General features: G+C 40.7%; 1 protein-coding gene across 3 annotated transcripts in view; it reads left to right on the top strand.

Annotated features, from left to right (window-relative positions):
- The window catches only part of AGPAT3 (1-acylglycerol-3-phosphate O-acyltransferase 3), a 96947-nt gene extending 76231 nt beyond the window's left edge, over nucleotides 1-20716 (top strand). For all 3 annotated transcript variants that reach the window (XM_034073918.1, XM_034073910.1, XM_031051251.2), the window contains 8 exons: nucleotides 956-1182; nucleotides 5626-5795; nucleotides 5985-6146; nucleotides 8476-8629; nucleotides 9087-9189; nucleotides 11503-11578; nucleotides 13632-13830; nucleotides 14540-20716. In XM_034073918.1, the coding sequence (XP_033929809.1) occupies nucleotides 1005-1182; nucleotides 5626-5795; nucleotides 5985-6146; nucleotides 8476-8629; nucleotides 9087-9189; nucleotides 11503-11578; nucleotides 13632-13830; nucleotides 14540-14628 (1131 nt within the window). In that variant the 5' untranslated portion in view covers nucleotides 956-1004 and the 3' untranslated portion in view covers nucleotides 14629-20716. The remainder of the gene's footprint in view (nucleotides 1-955; nucleotides 1183-5625; nucleotides 5796-5984; nucleotides 6147-8475; nucleotides 8630-9086; nucleotides 9190-11502; nucleotides 11579-13631; nucleotides 13831-14539) is intronic.
- Nucleotides 20717-25232: the final 4516 nt, after the last annotated feature.

Raw genomic sequence — 25232 nt, 5'->3', positions numbered from 1 at the left:
GCCTGTCTGTCTGCACCTGGTATAAATATGACACATGCTCAGAGCTGATATGGTGGAATCAAGTTTCTGCACATAAGCCCTTTACAGATCAAATTTGTACTGCTACATAGCCTACGGTTTTTCTGTTATTTTACTTCCCTCCCCTCCCCCCCCCCATGCTATCTGGTATATTTGATCATGGAACTGTGGCTCGACAAAATGAGATGTTATTAAGCTTGCTTCATCATGGTTTTGGATGTAGGAATACTGAATTTCCATTTCCATGCCTAAGTGTTTGCTAGAGTGACGCTCTTTGTGAGCAGCTGTGTTCTTTTCATCCCCAAATTCACTTTAAGATTACGAGCCTGCTCCCCAGATGGACTGTTGTACTCTTCTAGTCAAAGCAAAGTCTCTGTAGCCCCCAGCAGCCCTCTCTCAGTGCTTATTTGGGAGAAATGTGTACAAAGTGGTGGCTTTGAAGGCAGGTCAGGAAAGCTTTGGTCAGTTTATGCTGCTCCAGAGGCTCAGCATGCCATTTACTGGGAGAGGGGGACTGAGGCTCCAGTTGCAGTTCAGGGACAGCAACCTCAGAAAGCACAGCAATCACTGTGTAGCTTGTTCACCCCTCCCAGCTCAACTCCTTCACTGCGAATGCAGGGCTCTGTGTTCCTCCCAGCATCAAGTCCAATTATACGACCTTTGTTTGAAGAATTGTGTGAGATTCATCGTCAGCAAAAAATAATCTTCTTAGTGGGCTGTAAATTGAAAATAATGATTCCTTCCTATTTTTGGAAATGACTTGCACAATCAACAGTTTATTGTGTGAAGACCTGAATGAGGCAGGCTTGGAGAGCAGAGTGCTTCTTGGGTTGGGTTCCTGTTGTTGAAGTTGCATGGATTGTTTCAGGGCGCTCTCTTTCCCTTCTTCAGGGTTTGTAAATACAGTCTCCATTTGATTCTTCTCTTTCTGTTTCAGGACAATTATTCTGAGTGACGGCCCTTGCAAACGCTTCTGAGTGGTTATCATGGGCTTCATTGCCTTTCTGAAGACCCAGTTCATAGTTCACCTCCTCATCGGGTTCGTCTTTGTTGTGAGTGGACTGATCATTAACTTCATTCAACTATGCACACTAGTCCTCTGGCCCATAAACAAGCAGTTTTATCGACGAGTAAACTGTCGCCTTGCCTATTCACTTTGGAGCCGTGAGTATACTTGAAGGGGATGTGAACACTGGGGGTGGAGAGGAGAGTGGGTTTTGTTTCTGTTTTTTGTAAATTAAAGAGAAATATATGTATACATAGGTATATATATATATATATATATATATATATACACACAATGATACGGGAGAAAGAAGTAGTAAGTAGACTCAGAGCAGTTCAAAGCAGCCACCTTTTCTGAAATACTGGGAAAACATACAGAAATCAAGGGACTGTTACATATTGTCACTCTTATTAAAAAAAAGTGGGAGATAAAACTCTTCCCCAACCCTGTCTTGACTGGTAGGAATTGCTGTCTCAAGATCATCTTCATACAGCATCAGACCCTTTGCTAAGTGATGGGGAAGGAGGAATTCACGGAGACTGCTTCAGGAATTAAGCATGCATGCCATATTGACCACTTACTTATGAGCCCAGATCAGCTGTGTGGTCTGCAGATGGAGATGTCTGTCTTAAAGTATCTAGTGAATTGCCTCTATAGCTGAACTCTGTGACAACTTCAGAGTCCTCTTACATCCTACAATGTCCTTCTCTGATGCCAGTATCTCCTCTTGTGAGCAATTTGTCACTCTTTTCCCCATTTGCCCGTGGGATGGCTCTACAGTCAGTGCAGCTGCTTTGCTCCCTTCTTTCAGGCCTTTGCAAAACTTCCCCATGGATGCCCTTTTTTCTTATACAACTTAACAGGGGATTGGTTTTCTGAAATGGGTGTTTAGAAGGCTCCTTAGTCTAAATGTCACCTCCTGTTTCAGCAGTGAATCATCTAATTCCTTTCTGTTCTCCATCTCCTTCCAGTATGCATGGCCACTTACCTTAGTGTTCAGCATCCATCTCCCACTTTGGGTAAATGAGTCACCTAAATGAGTATTTAAATTACAGTTGTGCAGTCCACTGACAGGCACCCACATTTCTTAAATCATGGATGTGAAGCACTATCAATACAAACTCTCCAAATACCTAGTTCAGTTTATTTTTAAGCTTGTTCTCCTTGTCCTTTCTGTTCTTTTTGTCTTACCTGTTGAAAATGTCTGAGAAGCAAAGGAGAAAGGAAATTAAATAGTGACAGGCAGACTGTCAGGAGAAGAAAGTATTGTGATGGAAGAACTTACAGGTAGAAACTACAAGATTAGCTTTGTTGGAAGGAAGTTGGGGGTATATGGGATTTATTTTTTATGTACTTGTAAGAATTTCTTAATGTGATTTTAAATAATCTAGAATCTGATCTCATCTTGGAAACTATTGTTGAAATGATAGTTTGGCTTTTCTGAGAAACTGAGCTGCTTGTGCCTGTAAGACTTACAGGTTCATGCCCTTGATTTCTACAAGTTAGAATTTTGCATGGAAAAAATCATGTTTTAAATGCTGTTATATCTTCTACACTCAGGAAATAACTTATGCCATTGTTCAAAAAGATTTGGAGAAGCTGAGTAGATTATTGGGTTGTACCTAGGATAACCCTTCGTGTATAGCCTATTATAAATTAAATTATTGAGAAATTAAACTGTGAAAATTACTGTAATAAATGTAATAGGGGATTGCAGAGTGCTGATGCCCTGTAATGGAAGAGCTGACAGAATATGTGCTTCAATTGTGATTTATAATGAATTAAGTAAGCCGTGTAAATGCAGCAGTTCAAGTGTTACCATTCATAATGAAATATATTTCATTATGTGGAAGCCTTTTGGCAGTGAACCTGTAGATTGGTGTTCTGTTCTAGATGCTATGTTTTACTCACTTACCCCAAGATGTCTAGTTTTCAGCTGAAGTTGTTCATGTCAGTGCTGTCTGTAATGGAAGCTGCTCTGCCTGTCCAGCATGGGATTGGTGTGCAGGGGTAGATATGCAGGTGATTGTCTGTGTGGCCAGCTGAAAACCAGGTTTTATTCTTATGTATCTCTTCTCAAATGCATTACGCACAGCTTCAGAAGGAGGAGGCAGACTAGCCAGTGTTAGTGGCAGGTGTTTGCAGAGAAAGGTGTCAGGCTCTGGCCTCAGTGTAAATAAACCCTTTGCAGTTCATGTAGTTCGTAATGGGTAGTCTGTACTTCAAGCTCCCCTAGATCAGCTTTTTTTCAGATGACTCACGCCTTTGGAGAGCGCAATGCATTCGGTTTAGTCTGATTGCAAAAATAGTCTCGCAAATGTTAGTTAGTACTTTAAACTGCAAGGTGCCCTGTGCCTCTTGTTTGCTTTATTTCTGGGTGTCATGTGGGATCCGTGGATGAAGAATAAGGTTTGCTGTAGCAAGGTGTTGTTTGTCTTCTACAGGAGGTATCCCAAGCAGCGCAAGTGTTACCTTTGTTCAGAAGAATGGGCTTGCTGTAGCAAGGATTGGTGCCACACAAAATAGCTGTAACTCACACACTTAAAAAAAAAGGAAATAAGACCACTCCTGGTTATAATTACATCATTTATCAGTACACTTGTAAAGGACAGTCTGTTTCCTCTTATTAATTCTCTAGCTTATCAACTCTCCTCTCTCAGTATGGACTCTGGCAAATCTCTCAGCAAAGCTTCCTCTGTTATTTTAAAGTGAATGGTACTAGAAATGCTCTGCAGAAAATCATCCACACCTGCAGATTTTTTTTTCTGATTTTGAAGAAACACACCCATTTTATTTTATTTAATGTAAGAAAATGCAGCAACTGTAGCAGGTACTGGAGATGTTTCTCCTTAGTGCATGGACAGCAATAGAAAAGGAAAATTGCTGAGTATGACACTGTGTTTGGTCATTCTCCTGGCCACCAACTTGGTGGAAGAGCATACCTCTCAACTGAGGACACTCTCACTGTCCTGTTTCCCTTTTTACTGAACCAGGATAACCAGAGCAAGGAAAGGTAAGTGATCACATCATTTGCAAAGGAGTCAAAGCTGGAAAACAATGATAGAAACCTCTAGATTGGTATAAACTCTGATACTGTCTTTCCTCAGCTGTATTTCCAGTTGACTGGAGTTACACTGTCTTGATCAGCAAGTTGCATAACTTTGTCATGCCTCCAAAGGAATGAGTCTTGAAAATTATACAGGGGCTAACCTGGTAAATAAGTGGCCACACAGGGAATACAAGTGAAAAAAAAAGTAATGCTAGAGAAGCTATGTATCTTTGTCAGACCAGTATTTGTTTTCCCTATCATTCACCTAAATACTGCATCTGCCTTCTCCCTGATGTGGTGCAAAATTGGACCCCCTCTTGTTTAGTAGTATGGCTAGATTACCCTGCTGTGATCCCACTCATCAGAAGCTGTTGTGTAGGGAGGTACTGCCTTATTTTGCAAAACCAGGGCCTCCCAACAAGAAGTTGAAATACCACATGGCAGAACCTGACATAGAAAACAGAGCAACGTTTTCCTTGCAAGTTTGTTGTAGTAATGAGACAAGATTTGGAACTTTTTAACTGCCATATTTGTGCAACCAAATGTTGATTGCATCCATATCTCACTGAAATGAGAAAATACCAATGACTACAATTTGCATGGAAGCAAATCTTCCTACTGGAAGAATGAACTATTCTTACATTTTTTATAGTTGTCTCATAATACAAGCAATGCCTTTCATCTGCCTTGTTGTGCTGAAATGAGAGAAATAGGCTAACCATAGCAACTACATTCAGTAGAGCTTGCTGAATTTAAGTTTAAGGAATTTTAAAGATGAAAAAGGGGAGATGGAAAATTAGAAGAGTGGGTAACAAGGGAAATATTCAGGATAGAGTAAGAGAGATGCTGGGGTATTGAAAAGCTGGAGAAGACAGAGATGAAAGGGCTAATTCTTTCTTTGCGGTAAAAGAAAGACACAATTTACCATTCCTGTCTTTGCTCAGGTATTTTGATAAATTAGCTCAATTCTCTGGTGCTTCTGACTCTGTGTTGATGACCATAATACAGAATGATTAGAGTGTTCTGTTCTAATATTAAAATCTATTGCAGAAGATCTATGGTACTGTATCTCTTTAAAAGGCTTTTATTAGTCTGTTTACCTCCATAAAACTTGTTTCATGTTGAGTAAAAGCATTAGCCTGCATCTATGCATAATTTGTGTTCCATCTGGGAGAAGCTGTACTCATTTAGTGGAGCAATCAACAGCTCAACTGTTTCCAGGCACAAAGTTCGGGGTTTTTTTTTTTTTTTCAATGATGATGAAATTTTGTATTCATAATATAATGCCCAAACTTGTCACTGTTAAAAACTTGCTAAATTATCTGTAATGTATATAACTAGTGCCCTAAATACTGCTTAAGGATGGTGATGTGATTTGGTCTATACCTATCCAAGCTTTCAGTTTGTGTCTGCTGGGTTGGATTGAAAAGGTGATAGTGTTGTTGGGAATCAGAGGAGACTAGGCACTTAATGGGGCTGGAGAGGAAACACTAAATAGCTTTTTGTAAGCAGCACCCCTAACTCCTCTCTCCATCTTTGTCATGTTTGTTAGAGTTGGTAATGCTGCTGGAATGGTGGTCAGGCACAGAGTGCACCCTGTTCTCAGACGAGGCCACGGTGAACACCTTTGGGAAGGAACACGTCATCATTATCTTGAATCACAACTTTGAAATTGACTTCTTGTGCGGCTGGACTATGACAGAGCGCTTTGGAGTGCTAGGGGTATGTTGGGCCATGAGCTTTCTCTTCATCTGGAGTCAATTAAAAACTCCTCGCTATGCAGTTTCTTTGCATTTGAATTTACAGATATAACTCCCATCAACTCTTTATCATCGTAACTTTAATGTCCTTGATCTCATTGTACAAATTAGCAAATGACATTTTTGGATTGTTGTTTTGTTTCTTTCCAAGAGTTCTAAAGTCCTTGCTAAAAGAGAGCTACTATATGTGCCCCTAATTGGCTGGACGTGGTACTTCCTTGAGATTGTTTTCTGCAAAAGGAAATGGGAAGAAGACAGAGATACAGTTATTGAAGGATTAAAACGCTTGGCTGATTATCCTGAATATATGTGGGTAAGTGTTGAGTTCCTCCTCTAGTATGAATTGTAGAAGTAAAATGGTGATGGAGGTACTCAGTGGTACTGTAGCCTTATGTATCAGGAGAAGATCTGCTCACTGCTTTCTTCAAGTGTTGCCAAGGAAAACCCATGCTCTGAGGTCTTTTGGATATGCTGGTGAAGTGTTGCTCTGTTTGCCTGTTGGTAAGGGAAATTGTTTGGGAAACAGTTCAGAAGATTGCACAGATACTTAGAAATTTGATGATAACTTATAAATCAGGCTTGTGTAATACTTGTTTATCTGAATTTATTTTTATGTTTAAAACAAAATAACAGTCCATGTTTGACTAGTAAATCTGTATGACTTTAAGCAATGTTTTCTGAGGAAGGCTAAAAAAACATGAAAACGAAACCATCTTTTCTGGAGAAGTGAGTGAATTTGGGTGGGGGTGATGCGCAGACCATGGATTTTGGTAGGAGTTTTGTTAGCATGTTCACTGATCTGTGAAATTACAGGTTTCCCAAAATGTCTTTATGTGAACACATGGCAAGGTTACATCTGCTTTTCCAGTGATGCTTTTCCTTTTTATTTTGACATTATATGAGTCAAGGGTGAAACCTCTATGTTTCATTATGTGCGATGTTAGCTTTTACTGCAGCTACACAGTGGTATAATCAATCTATTTTATTTTTGCTTTGAATGAAAACGTGTTGATAAATTTACTGGTTTGCTTTTATAGTAGTGCTTGTACAGTTATTTGGCTCATAAAACATTTTAAGATGCTTTTTCTGTGCATTTTAAGTGATTTTTCAATATTATCCAGTACAGCTTGTTAAAATGAATAGTGAAATAGTAAGCCTTAACTAGCACATTGTGAATGTGTCATTTGTGATTTTTTTCTATCATTACAAAGATATAAAAAAGATACAAAAAATAACAATCTGGAGAATGTATTTTAAACTACTTAATTGCTTGAATATACAGATATGAACTATATTTAATGTATCATCCTGATTAGGGCTGAAAAAAGAAGTAAGAACCCAACCAATTATAAAATCTTAAGACTGAACTTTAGTTGCAAGCCTATACATTTTAATGATTCTATGATTGAAAACCATGGACAAGTCTCTAGGGAAAACAACTAGAAAATTTAAATGCAAAATGTAGTTAGCATTGATTATTTAAGTCAAGACTTCCTGCTTGGCAATTTAAATAATGAATAAAAATGACTTGAGTGGATCAATTTCATCATTTTTGTGCATTCTAAATGTCATAATTAGGGCTGTCTGTGCAACCTGCATTGGGGAGGTCTTTCTCACACATGCACTGCCGTTCATAAAAGGATCACTGCACCATTGAGTAGAAGAGGGTGAGAACTCAGTATAGAGGAAAGAGCTTGCACTGCAGACTGGAGTTGAGATTGTGGTGTTACTACTTTGTGCTGTCCTCACCACTTGGTGGTGGTTAGTCAGGTTTTCATGAGGAACATGGCCTGAAGGGCCACATGAAGATTGCAGGACTGGTTCTTGTTCTCCCACTGTGCTTCGGCAGGTCTAGCTCTTGTGTCTATGGTTTCGTGGTTCTAACGGTGCAATGGGAGCAATGTCCACTTTTCAGAAAGACCAGGGATAAACAGAAATTCACGCTAGGGGCCTCGGAAGAGCTTTGTTTGACTGCTCTTGGTTTTGCCTTGCTTCTGGTCTCGCTCTCAACTAGAGCAGAGGCCATATCAAGGCTGAAGAACAGATGGGTATTTTCTGCTACTTGAAGTCAGTGTGGGAGAGTTTAAGTCTTAATAGTTACCCAGGGTAGTGCAATCAGAATAGTGTCCTACAAGATGAACAAGGTAAAGATTTTGGGGAAAACCACCATTTTTCATGAGCACAACTGGTACAAATGAAAAAAAAAAAAGAGAAAAGCTTTCAAAAAAGTCTTGTTTTCAGATGAGTAATTCTGGCTGAACAGTACAAATTTTAAATGAGGTAGCTAGTGATTAATATGTTTTTTTCCTAAAGTGGTCGTGTACTGATACTTGGATTGCTTTTTCTGATTTGTAGAGTAGTCCATCACTAGCCAGCCAAAAGCCTTCAGGGATTTTTCTTTTTTTTAAGTAAAAGTTTTAGGTATAGCCATATTAAGACTTTTTGTCTCCTTAAATTTGGTACCAGTGTTGTTAAATAAAATTGTAAATGAGTTGCATGGTGGAGCTTATGCCTAATAATTGTTGATCAGACGAGACAACAGAAGTGTGTGTGCATGCATGGGTTTATCTTACACAGATTTTCAGTATTCCGCTCGGTTTCTTTTGATCTCAAGATTTTTGCCTTCTGTCTCCTTGTACTAGTTTCTCCTGTACTGTGAAGGAACCCGTTTTACAGAGACCAAGCATCGGATCAGTATGGAGGTAGCTGAATCCAAGGGGTTGCCTAAACTGAAATACCACCTGTTGCCCAGAACCAAAGGTTTCACCACTGCTGTCCAGTGTCTCAGGGGAACAGGTACTGGCAGGCTACTACTTGGTCTTTGCAGTGATTGTAACATGTTGCTTAGTACATTCTGTGGAGCACAGTGTAGTATACTCTTATTGTTCATTAGATCCATTGCAATTACTGAGTTGGCAGTGATAAGCATTCAGCGTATCAACCATTCATTTCTAGCTTGCCACATAACTCTCAGATACCAGTTGTAAAAAAGTATAATCCTTTCATGTATGTCATTGTTGCTTAGTTTGTCAAGTCTGTCTTGTGTTTTGATAACTTACGTGCTAAGGAGATGGGAACGTCAAGTGTGTGTTACACATAAATACAACATATAAACACAAAGTAGTGAAGGGCACTGCTACCTGACACCATTAGTGCAAGGCTTACACAAAGCTCTTTTGCTTTCTCATGCAAAGATACGAGCAACGTGGTTGCTAGAATTGCTATAACAGCCATGTTTTCTTTTTTACAACAGTTTCAGCAGTATATGATGTAACACTAAATTTCAGAGGAAACAAGAACCCATCTTTATTAGGGATTCTTTATGGGAAGAAATATGAAGCAGACATGTGTGTAAGGTGAGCATGTAATGATGGAGGTGAGCCCTAAGTATATGATGTAACACTAAACTTCAGAGGAAACAAGAACCCATCTTTATTAGGAATTCCTTATGGGAACAAATATGAAGCAGACATATGTGTAAGGTGAGCACGTAATGATGGAGGTGAGCCCTAAGATGCATGCTTTATCATGTTGATGTGTATTTGGGTTTACAGGAAAAGTCCTTTCCTGTTTTAGTGGTGAAGACTGTAGAAAATGACACTGATTATCCATTGTACTGAGGTACAGCAGCAACAGTTTTGTGAAAGAAATGCTATCTCAGGGAAGGCAGAGTGCTGCAGCCCTAATGGGGAAGGGAAGGAAATGTGTTCCAGTTACCAAATACTGCAACATTTTAACCTCTCAGTTGGGAAGAAGGCTGCAGAGGTGATGGGCAGAGAGCTGGGATCACTCATTTGCAAGTAAACTATTTACATGTGCCAGACATATTCCTGATGAGGAAAGTGAGCAGACGGCTTAGCAGCTAGCAAAACAGCTGGCCTGGCCATTGCCACCTGTAATCCTGTACTGATGGCAGATGCGTATACCATGTCTAGCTAGATCTGGGGCACACATGCATGGATGTACATTTCTGTAATTGTACATAGAAGAGCAGCTGCATTCAGTTAAGCATTTTATGGCTTGCTAATGGAGATGCAAGTTGGTTTTATTTATTGGTGAGGTAGTGGGAGGAAAGAAGAGAAATGCAGTTTTCAGTAGTTTTCTAGAAGAGGTTTGGGTTCAAGATGAGGATGATGTTGCCACTTTAGTTGTACACCACTAAAGAAACAAACTGCTATGTTCAGATAACTTTGAATTAAAATATGTTTGTGGACTGAATCAACATTCTCGAAGTCCTTTTCTACACTTGGAAGTTTTTCTCTGTATTGGAGGGGAAGCAGTGAGAATAAGGAAATTATTTTTATAGTCTTTTTGCTGAAAATTGAATGTATCGATAATCTGCCAACAGACTCAGCTTAGCTCAGACAGAGAAAGCGTGTAAGCTCTCGTTCTTGGCATATGTGTGTGCAGTTACCTGTGCAGATAAGAAACTTAGCTGGCTGCAGAGGATCCAGTCTTCTGACTGGCTGTAGAGAAAATCAGCTGAATTACCAGATGCTATTGCTGTGAGTACCCTCTAGTGGTGATAGCAATACAGTGACAACTTTATTACAGAGCTTTCAGCAAATGGCTTTCTACTGAGTTTTTACTAAGCATTATTTATATGAATTGAGCTGCTCCTCCTGTTAGAGCTAATGAAAGAAAATCTGTAAAATCTGGTGTCTGATTGGTTTATGAGGTGCAGAAATGATGAAAAATGTATTAACATATCTTCCCTCAGTGCTGCAGACTTCAAGGCTTTAATACATACTATGAAAATATATTCCCTGGTTGAACAGCAGCAAGTTGTATCTGGGATCATTGTGTCTAGAGCCCTCCTAGATGTCACCCTGCTGTAAAGGGGCCTTGATACAGCCTGGGTACTGCCAAAATATGTTTGAGCTGTGGGTGAGATGTGTGCCTGCCTTCTAAAAAACAAGCAACCTCTTTCTGAATTGATCCAGGACTGAGATGTATGCCACTGAAAAAGGAGATGAAACATTTTTGTGAGTGTGTTACTGGCTTATTTTAGAAAATAAAAGAATGCAGGAAAATGGTTGGCTCTTCACCACTGGAAAGAGGCTCTTACAAGGTGCTTGTTCTCACTGAGGTCAGGTCAGCACCTGAGCTGGGCATAATTTTTGTATGCACCCAGAAGTGCATGCCTCAGTCTGTAGGCTGGAGATGTGAGGAAAGCCAAGTGCAGCAGCTGTAGAAGAAGATGTTTTCCATAGAGTGGTACAAAGTGAATTTTTAACCACCCCTCCATCCATCCAAAATGTGGTTTCACTAACAAAATGTAACAAACAATTATCCTGGAGTTTGACACGTTTTTGTCTTTTCCAAGCTCTGGATGCCTCAGTCTGAGCTCACTGGGAATCAGCTGGTGGCAGCTCCAGTGAAAGAAGAACACTGTTTGAATGGGAAAGGGTTGTTTCACTTTGCTCTGAAGTTGGTAGGAGCTTACACAGTTTCTTTTGTCTTAGGAACCTGAGGTTTTAAGTGGAGAATCAGGTGTTAAAAAATTTCTCAGTTCTTTTCTGCTTTTAAGACCTCTGCCATCAGTAACAATACCAGTAGCTGATCCCCATCATTGAATGGAAGATCTTCCCTAATAAAGATCAAAAGTCAAATACCTGGATTTCTCCTTAATTCCTTTTTTTTCTTTTTTAATCTCTCTACTAAACTAGGAGGTTTCCTCTAGAAGATATCCCTCAAGATGAAAAGGAAGCTGCAAACTGGCTTCATAAGCTTTACCAGGAAAAGGTAAACAGCTTTGCTTTTTCTTCTCTTTTGGGAGTTTCATGGGGTAGTGTATTAAGGCACAGAGTAATGCACACTGTTCCACTGGATGGAGAGAAGAGATGGAAATATTCTATGTAATTAGGCAGCCATCCCTCAAACTGCTGGAAGGAGCAGTACAGAAGAACCCCTTGGCCACAGGAGGCTGGCTGGTGAGTAGGTATCAAATTGCCAGGAAGCACAATGGGATTCAGAGGTATGCCTGAGTTGCAGAATAATAGCAATCCACTGTCTTTTTATATTATCCAGCTATTGGGTCTCTGTCATAAATTTGTAAAAGCTTCATTCTCCCTGTGGTTGTTTTTAGACACTCAAGAAGAGTGATAGCTGTCTATCAGGGACAGGCGGTCTCGGCTCTTAGTTGCAATTGTCCTTTGCTTTCATGTGTTTTCCATTGTTTCTTTCCTTCTGCCTCCTGTTAATGCCTCTGCAGTGGTGTGTGACATGGTACAGACAGTCCCTGGGTTCTGCTCTCAGGGACTGGTGTGTAGCACATAGCCAGCATGCATTCAAACAGCCAAAAGCTTTTCTTCATCCCTTCCCTTTCCCTTTTTTTTCCCTTTCCCTTGTAGTTAATTTCTTGACAGATTTCACAGTTCTGTGGGGAGGAGGAGTGAACTGTAATTCATGTTGCCCAGCCCTAATTGGTGGATTGTTGAACTTGAAATGTGTATCTTGATTTTTGTGTTGCCTGTCTTTGTGGAAAAACAGGACCACAGAAGCTTTAACTGTCTTGGGCTTCATTCTGCTGTGATGACCTGTGCTGCAGCATTTTCAAGCTTACATTTAGTGTGTAGGTAGGCAGCAGATCATTCTGAGTTCACTTCATCTAATTTGTTTGAATATCTAAGCTTTAATTAAGAGGAGAGAAATTATCTCACAAAGAGCAGCAGCTATCATTTCACCACCTCCCATTAGCAGGCATATCAAACTAGTTTGTAGGTTGCTGATGTTGCTGGGCTGGAACATTAAGGTGTATGTTACAGAGGTGGCCTTCCTCTGCTTGTCTCCTGCTTTGCTGATCAGTAAACACAGAGCAGTAAATGCAGATGTGGCACAGAGCATTCACTCCTCTTGGTGCTATTCCTTAGGCAGAATGCTCTGCTTTGCTTCCAGATTAGAGGGCTTGGTGTTCTTGCTGGTGTTGACTGTACTTCTGCTCAACTTTGGTGTGAGCTGTTGCTGTGGAGATGTTACTTATATATGTGGGTATTTATATATTGATCTTATAGTGGTAGCAACATGTTGTAACTGGAATTCTTGAAATACTCTTCCTGCACAGAGAGTATGTCCTCAAAATGATGTGTTATTGGCAAGGAACACCTTGTGCTTCTTAGGCCTTTTAAGGGATGCTAAGGAAGTAAACCAGCTTAAGTGGGAAAAATAAGAAATAGCCAAACTCAAGACACCCTTAATAATGGCTTGGAAACTTTACAGAATATTCTTACAAACTGAGGGAAGACTGTGGGCACTCTGCTCCTCTGAGTGATGCATTTCATGATTGCATCTCTGCAGGCTAAGCTCAGTATGCAGCTGCTCTGTTGAAGACTTCGGGTTATGGCTAGCACAGTGTTGTCTCTGCTGGTTCGCTTGTGCTTTGTCTTCGTCTTCTGGCTGGACATACAGCACTTTTCTGCTGTGCTTTGCTAACATTTCTGGAATGAAAAACAGGAAGAAAAAGCACTCAGCAAATAGGCAGGTAGTGTCTGAATTAGCCTCTGGCCTGACACTGCTCTAAATTCCATTACAATTAAGAGAAGAGGTGAAGGTATTTTGTAATGGAGAGGCTGATACAATGTCAGTGGCTAAGATTTCCTTCAGAGACCTTATACAGTGGCCTCAGCAATCAATGGAAATGCCCAAATAAATGACAGAAGATGGAAATGGATACTGTGTACTCCGGATGAGTATTTGCCACAGATGCTATCCTTGATGTTGTTCTACAGTGGACTAGTCTTGGATCACTTGGTGTGCAAACATTATGAACCTGTTTTCTCCTACCTTCTCTTTGTCCCAGGATGCTTTGCAAGAGATGTATAATCAGGAAGGCATATTTCCTGGCCAGCAGTTTAAACCTCGTAGGAGACCATGGACGCTCCTAAACTTTCTTTTTTGGGCCACAGTTCTTCTCTCTCCTCTCTTCACATTTGGCTTCGGAGTTTTTGCAAGTGGATCACCTCTCCTCATCCTTGCATTCCTGGGATTTGTTGGAGCAGGTAATAAAAGCAGAGACAAAATTAAGCCCAGAGTGACACGTAACAGGATCCATTACCTCCAACAACTTCAGTGTATTAATTAATCTGGATGGGGCTTGCAGATGAGTATTTGGCGCTCACTCTGTAGTCTTTATATTAGGGTATATTGTACGGCATTTTTATTATTTCGAAAGCTTTAATCCAGGCAAGCTTGCCTTCATATCTTGGGTAATATCTATAGCAATCAATAGCAAGTGAGTCTTATAGCCCATTGTTATGATTCCTGAAGGAGGAAATACTTTTAATGGATACCTTGCCTGTGAATGAAAAAACCCACAACTGACCAACAAAACAAACAAACAAAAACAACAAACAGAAAAACCCCCAAACTCTCCCAAACAAAAAAACCTAAGGAAAAAAAACAAACCCACAACCAAATACCAAACCAAATGGGGGCTGGGGAAGGGAGTATACCTGAGTGTTCACACTACCTGTTCTGTTAATCAACATAGAAGCATTCATTATATTTTTAAATATAGATTGTCCTCCTCTTCTAGTGATACCTGACCTGTGATCCATATGCAGCCTCATACAATGCACTGTTGGTCTGTAGTCAGCTACTGTCTTCAGGATTAGGTTAACTCATGTTGGTTATGCCTGTGTGTTTGTTATTTCCTGAATCCTTGAACTGGTTTTAATATGCTCCCTATTTCTCTGTTATATTTTAAAGCTTCCTTTGGAGTTCGTAGACTGATAGGAGTAACCGAAATAGAAAAAGGCTCCAGCTATGGCAACCAGGAATTCAAGAAAGAAAAATAACTGACAGCTGCAGTTCAGCACATATAACCAGACTATGGTGTCCGATTAACTTCAGTTAAAAAACAACAATGAACACATAGAAACTGTATTTTCTTAATAACTGATGACTAATATTAACGAATAAAACTTGAGCCAAGAATGAAGAAGTTGGAGGCATCAACTGAAGAGAACGCATCAACTTTCTGCCTGTTTAAGGATTACTGTAGTCAAACTGTGGGAGAAAATCTGGGGTGGGATGAAAGAAGCAGCTAATTTTTCTTGCTTTGTTAGGGGACTTGGGAGTGGGGGAAGAAAAGAGGGCATTGGCCATGGCCACGTGCATCTTCAGATGACTGAATACACTTGTTTCTGTCAAGAGCACTACACTCACTTTTACAACAGGAGCCATTGAATGTTTCCTCTTGCTAAAGCCAACATGTTTGTTGATTTCCAACTTTTTTTATTAATGAGCCAGGAAAATCAACCCTTCTTAAATTAATTACAGATGTTTATTTGGTTAGAATAATTTTGGAAAGGCTGTGTTGTCGTGGCTGCAGATAAAATCCTACCTGTCTGTTACAATGATACTTTTTATTTTTAGGCAACATCTTAAAACTTCGTTAATGTGAGGGAATGGGTAGTGGAGTTTGGAAGCAGTGTGTTATTGATCAGCACATACCATAAAACAGATCCACTAGCATTAAAACAGTTTAAAATTCTCATCATACCTCCAGCTAATTGCTCAAGGCTGTTTAATTTTGAAGTATTACTTCAGTCTTGAGTGTTATTTCCCTATTTCACAACCTACATGTATGATGATCGTGTTTCTCTTTAAGGGCTTGTTATGTTTTCTGAATTAATGGTGATTGAGGAATTGAGAGTTGTGTGAAGAAGAAAGTTAATTCAGTTTTTCTGACGTTTTCTCCTGTTATTTCTATTTGAATCTCGTATCGCCAAAGTCCATTTCAGCCAGCCTCTCTCACTAAACTGGGAGGCAGCAGCAGAAATCAGCACAATAGTTTTCAAGGTGTCATCTTTTACAAAAATCTGAAAAGGAGAGAGGTCTGTAGCAATCAGATTTCAAATACTGTCATTTCTTGAACTTTTAATGAGAGTTTTGACATTGATTCAGATGGGGTCAGGTTCTTACTGACCCTGTGTACTTCAGCTATAGGGTGTGCTGCATTTTGTACTTGGACATGCTTTAGATGTTAGTCTGAAGTATATTGCAAGGTGAGCTGTGCTGTTAAGCATTAGAAAGAGTATAGGATCTCTTCAGGGATTTTAAATATCTTTAGTTTTGCGTGTTGACTTTTGGGGGGCTTTTTCTTCCACTGAAAATTAGAGATTAGAATCATGCTGTACCTGTGCTTTTTTCCAGACACACATTCTGAGATTTTTGTAGATTGCTGCTGTATGGGTAGCAGATGTGTTATCTAACCGGTGTACCTGTACATTTAAGTCTGAAGGCCACGATCTGCATTTGGCTATGCTCAGAAGTTGGTGAAATGGGTTGCAGATCTAAAGCTGAGGGCAGAAGCTGACTCTCGGGGTCTGTATTTTTAACCCAGCTGCCACTACTTATCTCACTTTTGTAAAGAGCTGATCTTATCAAAGCAATGATCATTATTTTCATCTTTGTTCTAGTAGCCAAGATAAGAGAGTAATAATTTACTTTTCATATTTACTGTAACTGTTGGAATGTAACCTCTTATCCTGCAGGTTTTTCTGTTTTCAAACACTGGAAAAGCAATTTTGTAACTTAGAAAAATATTTTACTTGGGATCATTAATCACTATTCTGTCAGGCACTTGATTTTTATTTGTGGTCTTTTCAACAAGAGGTTTTGAAGGATGACCTACATTGTCTGTGTCTTATTAGACTCATCCTCACTGAATCACTGCACCTGTAGCCCCAGCATTCATATGTCATCTTTGTCCCCTCAATAAATCTTTCCTAAGATAGGGGTGCAAAACTGTTGTTAATCTTAGTGGAATTTGGAATATGCTTTTGGAATTGAGGAGAACAGAGCTTAGCCAGGACTCTCTTTTCCTTGCTGAATGTTTTTGTACTTTGTCTATAAATACGGTTAGACTTCCAAATGCTGATGAAGATAATTCTCTGATTTTTCCTTGTGTTTTAACCAGAGGACTGAAAGCAGTGAGCTTTTTGTTCTTTTCTTTAGCCTTTTATTTCTTTTTCCTTAGTAATGGGTATAGTTCTTGCTGCTTAGAGAGATGTTACAAATGCTGTACACTTGCTTCCTGAAGATGATACTGAGTTTATATAAATTGTACTGGCTTAGCAGTGAGTCTTGCAAAGCAGTCTGACCACTGACATGTTTTATACTTACATTTTGAGCAGTATATTAATGGGCATGAAAAGAATTTCACAAAATAAATCCCTTCTTAATACTGAGAAGAGGGGAGATGCTTATAGGAGAGGGGAATTAATAACCTTTCTCTTTACAGGATTCTTTTCTCCTCTTAGTGCATGTAGCTCCCTATTCTGAATCATGGGATTAGTGCATGTACATCAAGGGGAGAATAATCAAGATTTCATATTTTCTTATGATAACTTACTGGTCGTGCTTTCTTTTTGAAAATATAATACATCATCACTTACGTAAATTTTGCTCTTCTAAACAGACATATCAGTAGTCATTTTGAAAACTGAAATATATAGCAATGCACAAAACACTACAAAACCAACACAAGTCTCTTCATTTTGAATTTTATCTCTTCAATAGGGGTTTTTATACACACGCACGTGCACATGTACACAGAGTATGTATAAATTAAAATGACTGGAAATAGCTGAAATTAATGTCACTAATGAAAATTAGCAGGTGGCTTGGATTGGAAAAATGAGCATAGATTTTATATCTTATTTTCTTCTGGTTTAATAGAACATAGCTTGTATATTTGACTACCAAGCCCTTTAAGAGCAATAATAAACAAAATATATCGTGTTTTTTGTCTTTTGATTTTCAACCATGCTAGCTTTAATAAACTTAAAGCTATGGGAGTGTTTTCTCTCTGCACTTTTGAAAACTTTCACTTATTGTTTCATTGTTTAGACTAAATACCTTATTCTCCAGGATGGACTTGCAAGCTGACTGCCATGGAGTTCAGCATTGACTCCGAAGATTAATGGTTCTCAGACTGATATGGACAGATGCTAAACTCTTTGCCTTGACAGCATTTGACATTGTCATAAAGAACGATCATGTTGCTCTCGTCACCAGTTCCAAGGTAGCATCACGTTGACCTACATCTAAGAACCTGGTGGGAGAGCTTGGAGACTGCTGGATTAGTGGCATCTCTCACTTTGGAAGGCACAAAAAGCTGATGCTGAAGGAGGACTGGATAACTGTTATCCAGAGGTCTTGGCTCAGTAGGAATTACAGTTCTCTGTTGCCCATTGTGGGCTGAATGTGATCTTGCAATTGACTTTGTCTGGCACAAAAAGCATGGGCAACGTTCCTTTGTTCTGCTTTAAATTATCTTGAAGGGCTCTACACTTGCTTGTTGACCAATGAATATAGCTACTATCTTTGTCCTAATTGCCTAGTATTCACAGAAAAAGTGAGCGTATCTGCTCGCTTCCACGATACCACTTGTCTCGGTCATGGATGTCTGTACTTGCTGGCCTGTATTTTCTGTAGATGGTTCAGTTACAACCTCTTAGCTGGAACTTAGCTTTCCAGTCCAACCAATCCTGTAGAAACTGTCTCATATAGCTGGGGTTTTGTCTTCCTGCATTTTGCCCTGGTTGACGTGCTCAGTAGGTCTGAAGTGACACAGTTTGTGGTAAGCAATAATGCAACTTTGCTGCTTCAGAGCCAAACATTCATTAGGGAAGATAAGTCCTTCCCAGGCCTGCTCACATAGGCCATCACTACCTGGTAACAGGTCCCTCTGGCATTGATGAAACCAACAGAAGGGAGTTGGAACAAGGTCTTTAGTAACACTTGGAGTAATTAGCAAGCAGGGCTTCACTGTACATCTGATAATTTCTAAAGGTAGTGTTCCTGTCTGGGACTACCCCAAAAAACTGTACATTTTGATTAAAGAAATGTGGGATTGGAGGCTTTTAATTGAAGGCAGATAATATTCACTTATTTTGGCATATTGGAGAAGTATGTACGAAGAAGTCTATGGCCAAGATTGGACAGATTTCACGCAAGTGTTTCATTCAGATGCTGGAGACCATTGCAGATAAAAGTGAAAAATCCATTCTTAGATTTCCTTTGAAAATTGGATGTGGTGGTGTAGGTCCACAGTGTCTCCTGACTTTAAGTCACTTGGTGTGAAGTTCCTGGCTTGCAGCAGATGATTACTACACATTCTGGTTTATTCCCGTGGAAAGAAGCCCATCCCCATAGTGGCAATGCTGAATTTATATGTTGTCCAGGTTTGTCACAGCTGCTTGTTTCCACATCTCTGAATGTTCTGATCCGCAATGGGCTGCCAGCAGTGAGTGAAGCCAGGATTTGAAGCAGGTGGCAGCAGGTGAGAGCTGCAAGGCTCATTGCTGAAGGCGGCAGGAACACCAACAGGTCTGGCCAAATTCTTGTCCTGAGAAAATGGAGCCATTGCCAAGAGTTTTGCAAACCAGAGAAAAGTGTATATGTGGGCAGCAAACTGACTCCAGTATGAATGTGAAACTTCCTTGTGACAACTTAAAAGGTAACCCTTAAAATATTCATGTGATCAGGGCTGGAATTTGTTTCAAGGGCTTCTTACAGATGGCAACTCTTATTCTTGCCACACTTCCTCCTATTTATCTTGAAGACTAGTTTGATTGTTTCTGCAATCTCTGCATCAATGCAGATTGTTGGTTGTGTATTTTTACCTGCTATGGTTTTGAGGGAGAACTTTCTGGAAGTCAGTGTTAGAGAGTCTGCACCCCATGTGGTGGCCACCAGCAAATGTCATCAAAATACTTCATACTTTGCAATTGGGAAGACAGTGGATTGGCATCTGTAAGACAAACATGTCTCATCTCTTATCCTGGGCCTCTGTGAGTCTATGGAAAGCTGCCTGTATTTCTTAAAATGTTCTACCTGTAGTTACAAGCCAGTCTTGAGATTTTGAAGCTGTGAAGAAAGTTAATTTGTGCACTCTCACTACTGAGAGTACTTGGGTGCAACTGATTTGTCATTTCTGAAAAGCTTTACATTAGCAGAAGCAGCATTTTATCTTTTTAAGATGAAATGTATTTTTAAAATAGACACTTTACTAGAAACCAGACTTTAATGGTACTTCTATAACCTAAATTGGAAGTATTCTTTAGTATGGGGGCTACCACTACCAGTTTGCAATCTTCCATGTTTTACTTCTTTTTTCATTTTGACCAGTGTGCATTTTCAAGGAAAACACACAGCTTTACCAGTCACACTAAAACCTAATTTACAGAGGGAGGAAGAGTGGGCAGTAGAGGCTTATCAGAAATTAATTACTCTTCCCGCAGGACGTGAACTGGTTCTAGAGGCTTCCTTTGTTTATGTGCATGTGCATCTGTGCAGAGAGCCAAGCAGTGTCCCCTCGTGTTATTTTGCTTTAGCTGTGCCAGAGCTGTACCTTGTGACAAGGGAATGCTGCTGCCTGAATGCCAGGCAGCCACCGTCAGCTGATGCGTCGCTTACTCTAAAGATCACCAGCAAGTACTGTAGCTTTAATGAAATACTTCTCTCCGAGAAAACTCACCCTCCTTAACCTGACTGATTTGTTACAAACCTGTCAAACATAGCCAAATCTAATAACACTGTACACAGGGTATTCATTTACTGGGCATGTGTATATATTTTTGTACGTTTTTACGGTTATTTCCTACACTTGATTTTATGATGTTCAGAAGAGATGCATCTGAATCTGGTTAAAAACAAGAAGCTATTCAGAAAAACCCAAACCTGTCACATACTGTAGTTTCTACTAAGATCTGTGCCCAACCAAATACGCAGATTTATAGTGCTATGCAAATACTACTTTGTAAGTTGTCTCTTAAATTTTGCTGAAGTAGTTCATGCTGTTTTTACTGGGCTTTCAGAAAAAGATTAATGCAAAAGATTCACCTTGTAAAATAAAATAGCTTTGGCTGTGTGAAAGTGCTGTATATTAGAATCTCATTCACACTTTCAGTTGCTTATTTTCACTGTATGGGATTTTGTATGTAATATGCTGGCATAGAGGGTTTTTTAGTGGTGCCTGAATGAGAAAGGGTGACTGCCCAGCATCTGGGTGTTTTGCAGTGTTACTAATTATGTGCTGTAACTGGGAGATCTGCATTCTTTTCCTGTTTGCCATTCTGGTCTTTGTAACTAAACATGCACTAAGGGCTGTTGTCTTTTTGCTTTTGTTTTCATTTATGCTTTTTGGTCTGTCCTGCAAACTGATCTGTGTGAGAGGCACGTCTGCAGCAATAATCTGGGTGGGTTGTTTTGTGCGGGCTGCGAGTAAAGAACAAGCTGAACCCCGTGTCCATTCCCAGTCATTGAGCCACTCATTGAGAGCTGCAGAGGGATGGTATGTTGCCATACCGTTTGTAGAAGTTTTGCATAGCTCCTCCAAATGACCATGGATGGTGGGGAGGGATGTTCCTTTCCGGAAGAGTCCTCTGAAGTAAACCCAAAGCTGTATGGTCTGAGATGGTGAGACTCCAGCAGGGTAAGCTGGTTGTATGGGTTATTAAGCTGTAGATTAAACCAGTTTTCAAAATCTGACATCTTTTAAGCTTCTGTTATTCACTGGAAGATGAACACCTTGTCCCTTCCTCAGCTGTATGCCAACATCATGCACTCCTACCTATTAGAGCAAACCAAGACATACTGGAAGTTCACTTAACATTTTTGCTCCCTTCCCCATACCTTTATGAGAAGGCTGCCCGATAGAAGTGGATCTCTACAATTCCTACCCCTAGTATAACCCTGACCTGCCTCTGTGCCTGCTTGGTCCCCTGAGACATCAGCGCTGCTTTGGGAGGTTTGTGCCTGTAACAAGTGACAGGCATGTGATAACACTATGTTCCTGTCATCTTTTTGCTAGAATGCAAGCACCCAGTTCTTAGTTTCTCCTGTAGGTTTTTCCATGATCCTTTGCTCCTTTGAATATTCCATGTTGTGCTGAGCCACCTTAAAGACCTTTTCGTGAAGAGGGTGGGCTCCAATTTCAAGAGTATGCACACAGAAGGTTCCTTTCTGTGATTTTGCACAAGCACAGCTTTTCTTCTCTCTGTGCCACCATTGAGACTCCTCAGACTCATACTTTATATTTAAAGGATGATAATTTTGACCTGGAATTTTTAATGCTTTGTTCCAGGACTACTATTTAAGCTTTAAAGTGAGAAACATGAGTCAAAGTTTTTACTAATACAGAATATGAAGAATTAATTTTAGTAAGATGGTATGATCCTTAGTACATGCACGCAGAAGCCAAGCCATGAAAAGCAAAGCCACAGCTGGTGCCAGATCAATGTGTTGTCTTGCCATGCACTGCTAAAAAGACATCACTGTTGTCAGTTCTTGTCCCCGGAAGTACCTATTTTCTCTCACTGCCTATCCACCTGCCCTTCTGCAAGTCCTCTTTCCTGAGCTGCTTTCTCTTGGTGAACCAGCCAGTGACAGACATCACAACCACACATACTGGAGGAGCAGAAGCGGTCATCAGTAGGAGGTATGGGCAAGGGTAGGTGAACAGGGCAGCGTGTCACCACAGTATTCAATGGCCAGCACCATGTGAGGTAGCCGTGGAAATGAAAATGCTTGCCAGCTGGATGAAGGAATGTTGTTGGGTGTTTTGTTTCTGTACTAAGCAATCCATATAGTGGTGACCTTTAGGTTGTGGGAGCTTCTTACACAACTTCTCTTTAAACTGCAGACACAGTAGGAAGTTCACTGTGATGGTGGTGGCACTTTGTAGCGGTAGCTCTTCTGAATTCCTTAATCTCAGTCCACCCTTTTGCAATAAAAGTTCCAATACTGCATTAATACATTTGGCAAGACAGCCTGTACATCTGAAACTGTAATCTGTTCCAGAGAGGCTTGTTAGACTGAATGCATCTATGAAACAAAACTTTATGTAAATATAACAGATTTTTATAGGTAAATATAAGCTTAATAACACAGTTACGAGTTAATTAAACACCCTTCTGGATTTTGCTACTCTATGAATTCACATCCATGAACATATATATATATCTATATATATCTCTATGTCAGAGTCCAATAAACTTTGACTGGGTTGTTTTAGATACCCACATGTGGAGGGTGTAATGTTTAACTCCCAACTATGCTGGTCTGCCATGGGTTGATCCACTCAACTGTTGATAGCTCTTTATCTAAAACAAAGTTCACCCTTCACTTCTGTTTGTGTTGAGCTGAAGTCAGCTTGCTTTGCAACAGCTGTGGTCAGTCACGCATTACAGTATCCCCTGAGCTTCACAGGCACATGCCTCTTACCAATCTCCACTCAGCCGCCTTCCCTTCAAAGGGGTTTATTGGTCAGCTACAATAATATAATCTCAATATATGATATATGGTATGATAACAATATATTACATTATATATATATATATATATATATATGTATATAAATCCCCTATAATACCAACATTATTGTGTTCCTGCTGTGATGGAGACATGTGCCAAAGGGGCAGGATTGGTGAGCTGGCTTGAGCTGCGCCACCTGAGGCAGCATGGCTGGAGCAGACATTGCTGCTTGCCACCATGTTGCTCCCCAAGGCATTTGCTAGAAAGCAAACTACCAAAAGGAGATCATAGAATCATAGAATAGTTAGGGTTGGAAAGGACCTTAAGATCATCTAGTTCCAACCCCCCTGCCATGGGCAGGGACACCTCACAATAAACGATGTCACCCAAGGCTTTGTCCAACCTGGCCTTGAACACAACCAGGGATGGAGCATTCACAACTTCCCTGGGCAACCCATTCCAGTACCTCACCACCCTAGCAGTGAAGAATTTCTTCCTTATATCTAATCTAAACCTCCCCTGTTTAAGTCTTGACCCATTACTGCTTGTCCTGTTACTACAGTCCCTAATGAATAGTCCCTCACCAGCATCCCTGTAGGCCCCCTTCAGATACTGGAAGGCTGCTAGGAGGTCTCCATGCAGCCTTCTCTTCTCCAGGCTGAACAGCCCCAACTTTCTCAGCCTATCTTCATATGGGAGGTGCTCCAGTCCCCTGATCATCCTCATGGCCCTCCTCTGGACTTGTTCCAACAGTTCCATGTCCTTTTTATGTTGAGGGCACCAGAACTGCACACAAGACCCCAAGTGAGGTCTCACAAGAGCAGAGTAGAGGGGCAAGATCACCTCCTTCGACCTGCTGGTCATGCTTCTTTTGATGCAGCCCAGAATACGGTTGGCTTTCTGGGCTGTGAGTGCACACTGAAGGAGGCTCATTTTTATTTTCTCATCAACCAACACCCCAAAGTCCTTCTCCTCAGGGCTGCTCTGAACCTCTTCTCTGCCCAACCTGTAGCTGTGCCTGGGATTGCTCCCACCCAGGTGTAGGACCTTGCACTTGGCATAGTTAAACTTCATGAGGTTGGCATCAGCCCACCTCACAAGTGTGTCAAGGTCCCTCTGAATGGTATTCCTTCCCTCTAGTGTATCAACAGAACCACACAGCTTGGTGTCATTGGCAAACTTGCTGAGGGCACACTCAATTCCATTGTCCATGTCAGCAACAAAGATATTAAACAAGACCAGTCCCAACACTGATCCCTGAGGGACACTACTCGTTACTGGTCTCCAGGTGGACATTGAACCATTGACCACAACTCTTTGTGTGCGGCCATCCAGCCAGTTCTTTATCCACTGAGTGGTTCACCTATCAAATTGATGACACTCCAATTTAGAGACAAGGATGTCATGTGGGACAGTGTCAAATGCTTTGCACAAGTCCAGGTAGATGACGTCAGCTGCTCTACCCCTGTCCATCATTTCTGTAGCCTCATCATAGAAGGCCACCAAATTGGTCAGGCAGGATTTTCCCCTAGTAAAGCCATGCTGGCTGTCACCAAGCACCTTATTGTTTTTCATGTGCCCTAGCATGCCTTCCAGGAGAATCTGCTCCCAGATTTTGCCAGGCACAGAGGTGAGACTGACTGGTCTGTAATTCCCTGGCTCATCCATTTTCCCCTTCTTGAAAATGGGGGCTATATTTCCCTTTTTCCAGTCGTCGGGAACTTCACCTGACTGTCATGATACCGGGTTGTCATCTGTGGTAAATGCCTCTGCACAGACACTGACACATAACTGGAAGGATATAATGGGCAGGTTTCCAGGGTACTGACTGTGAAGATCAAGGTACAGAGCACATTTGACTCTGATGACACGTTATTTTTCTTTTCTTCTGTCCTGGTTTGAGCAGTAGCAGTCGCTTTTTCTCCTTCTTGGTATCTGGTGCAGTGCTGTGTTTTGACTTTCGGGCTGAGAACGGTTGCTGATAGCAAGTATGTTTTGAGTTACTGCTCAAGTGTTTACTCTGATCAAGGACTTTGTGAGCTCATGCTCTGCCAGGGAGGAGGGGAGGCTGGGAGGAAGGAGAGACAGGACACCTGACCCAGGCTAGACAAAGAAGAATCCCATACCACAGCACGTC

Source organism: Melopsittacus undulatus, chromosome 2 (genome assembly GCF_012275295.1).
Source record: "Melopsittacus undulatus isolate bMelUnd1 chromosome 2, bMelUnd1.mat.Z, whole genome shotgun sequence".
Taxonomy (NCBI): domain Eukaryota; kingdom Metazoa; phylum Chordata; class Aves; order Psittaciformes; family Psittaculidae; genus Melopsittacus; species Melopsittacus undulatus.
This window is presented reverse-complemented; position numbering and strand designations above follow the sequence as displayed.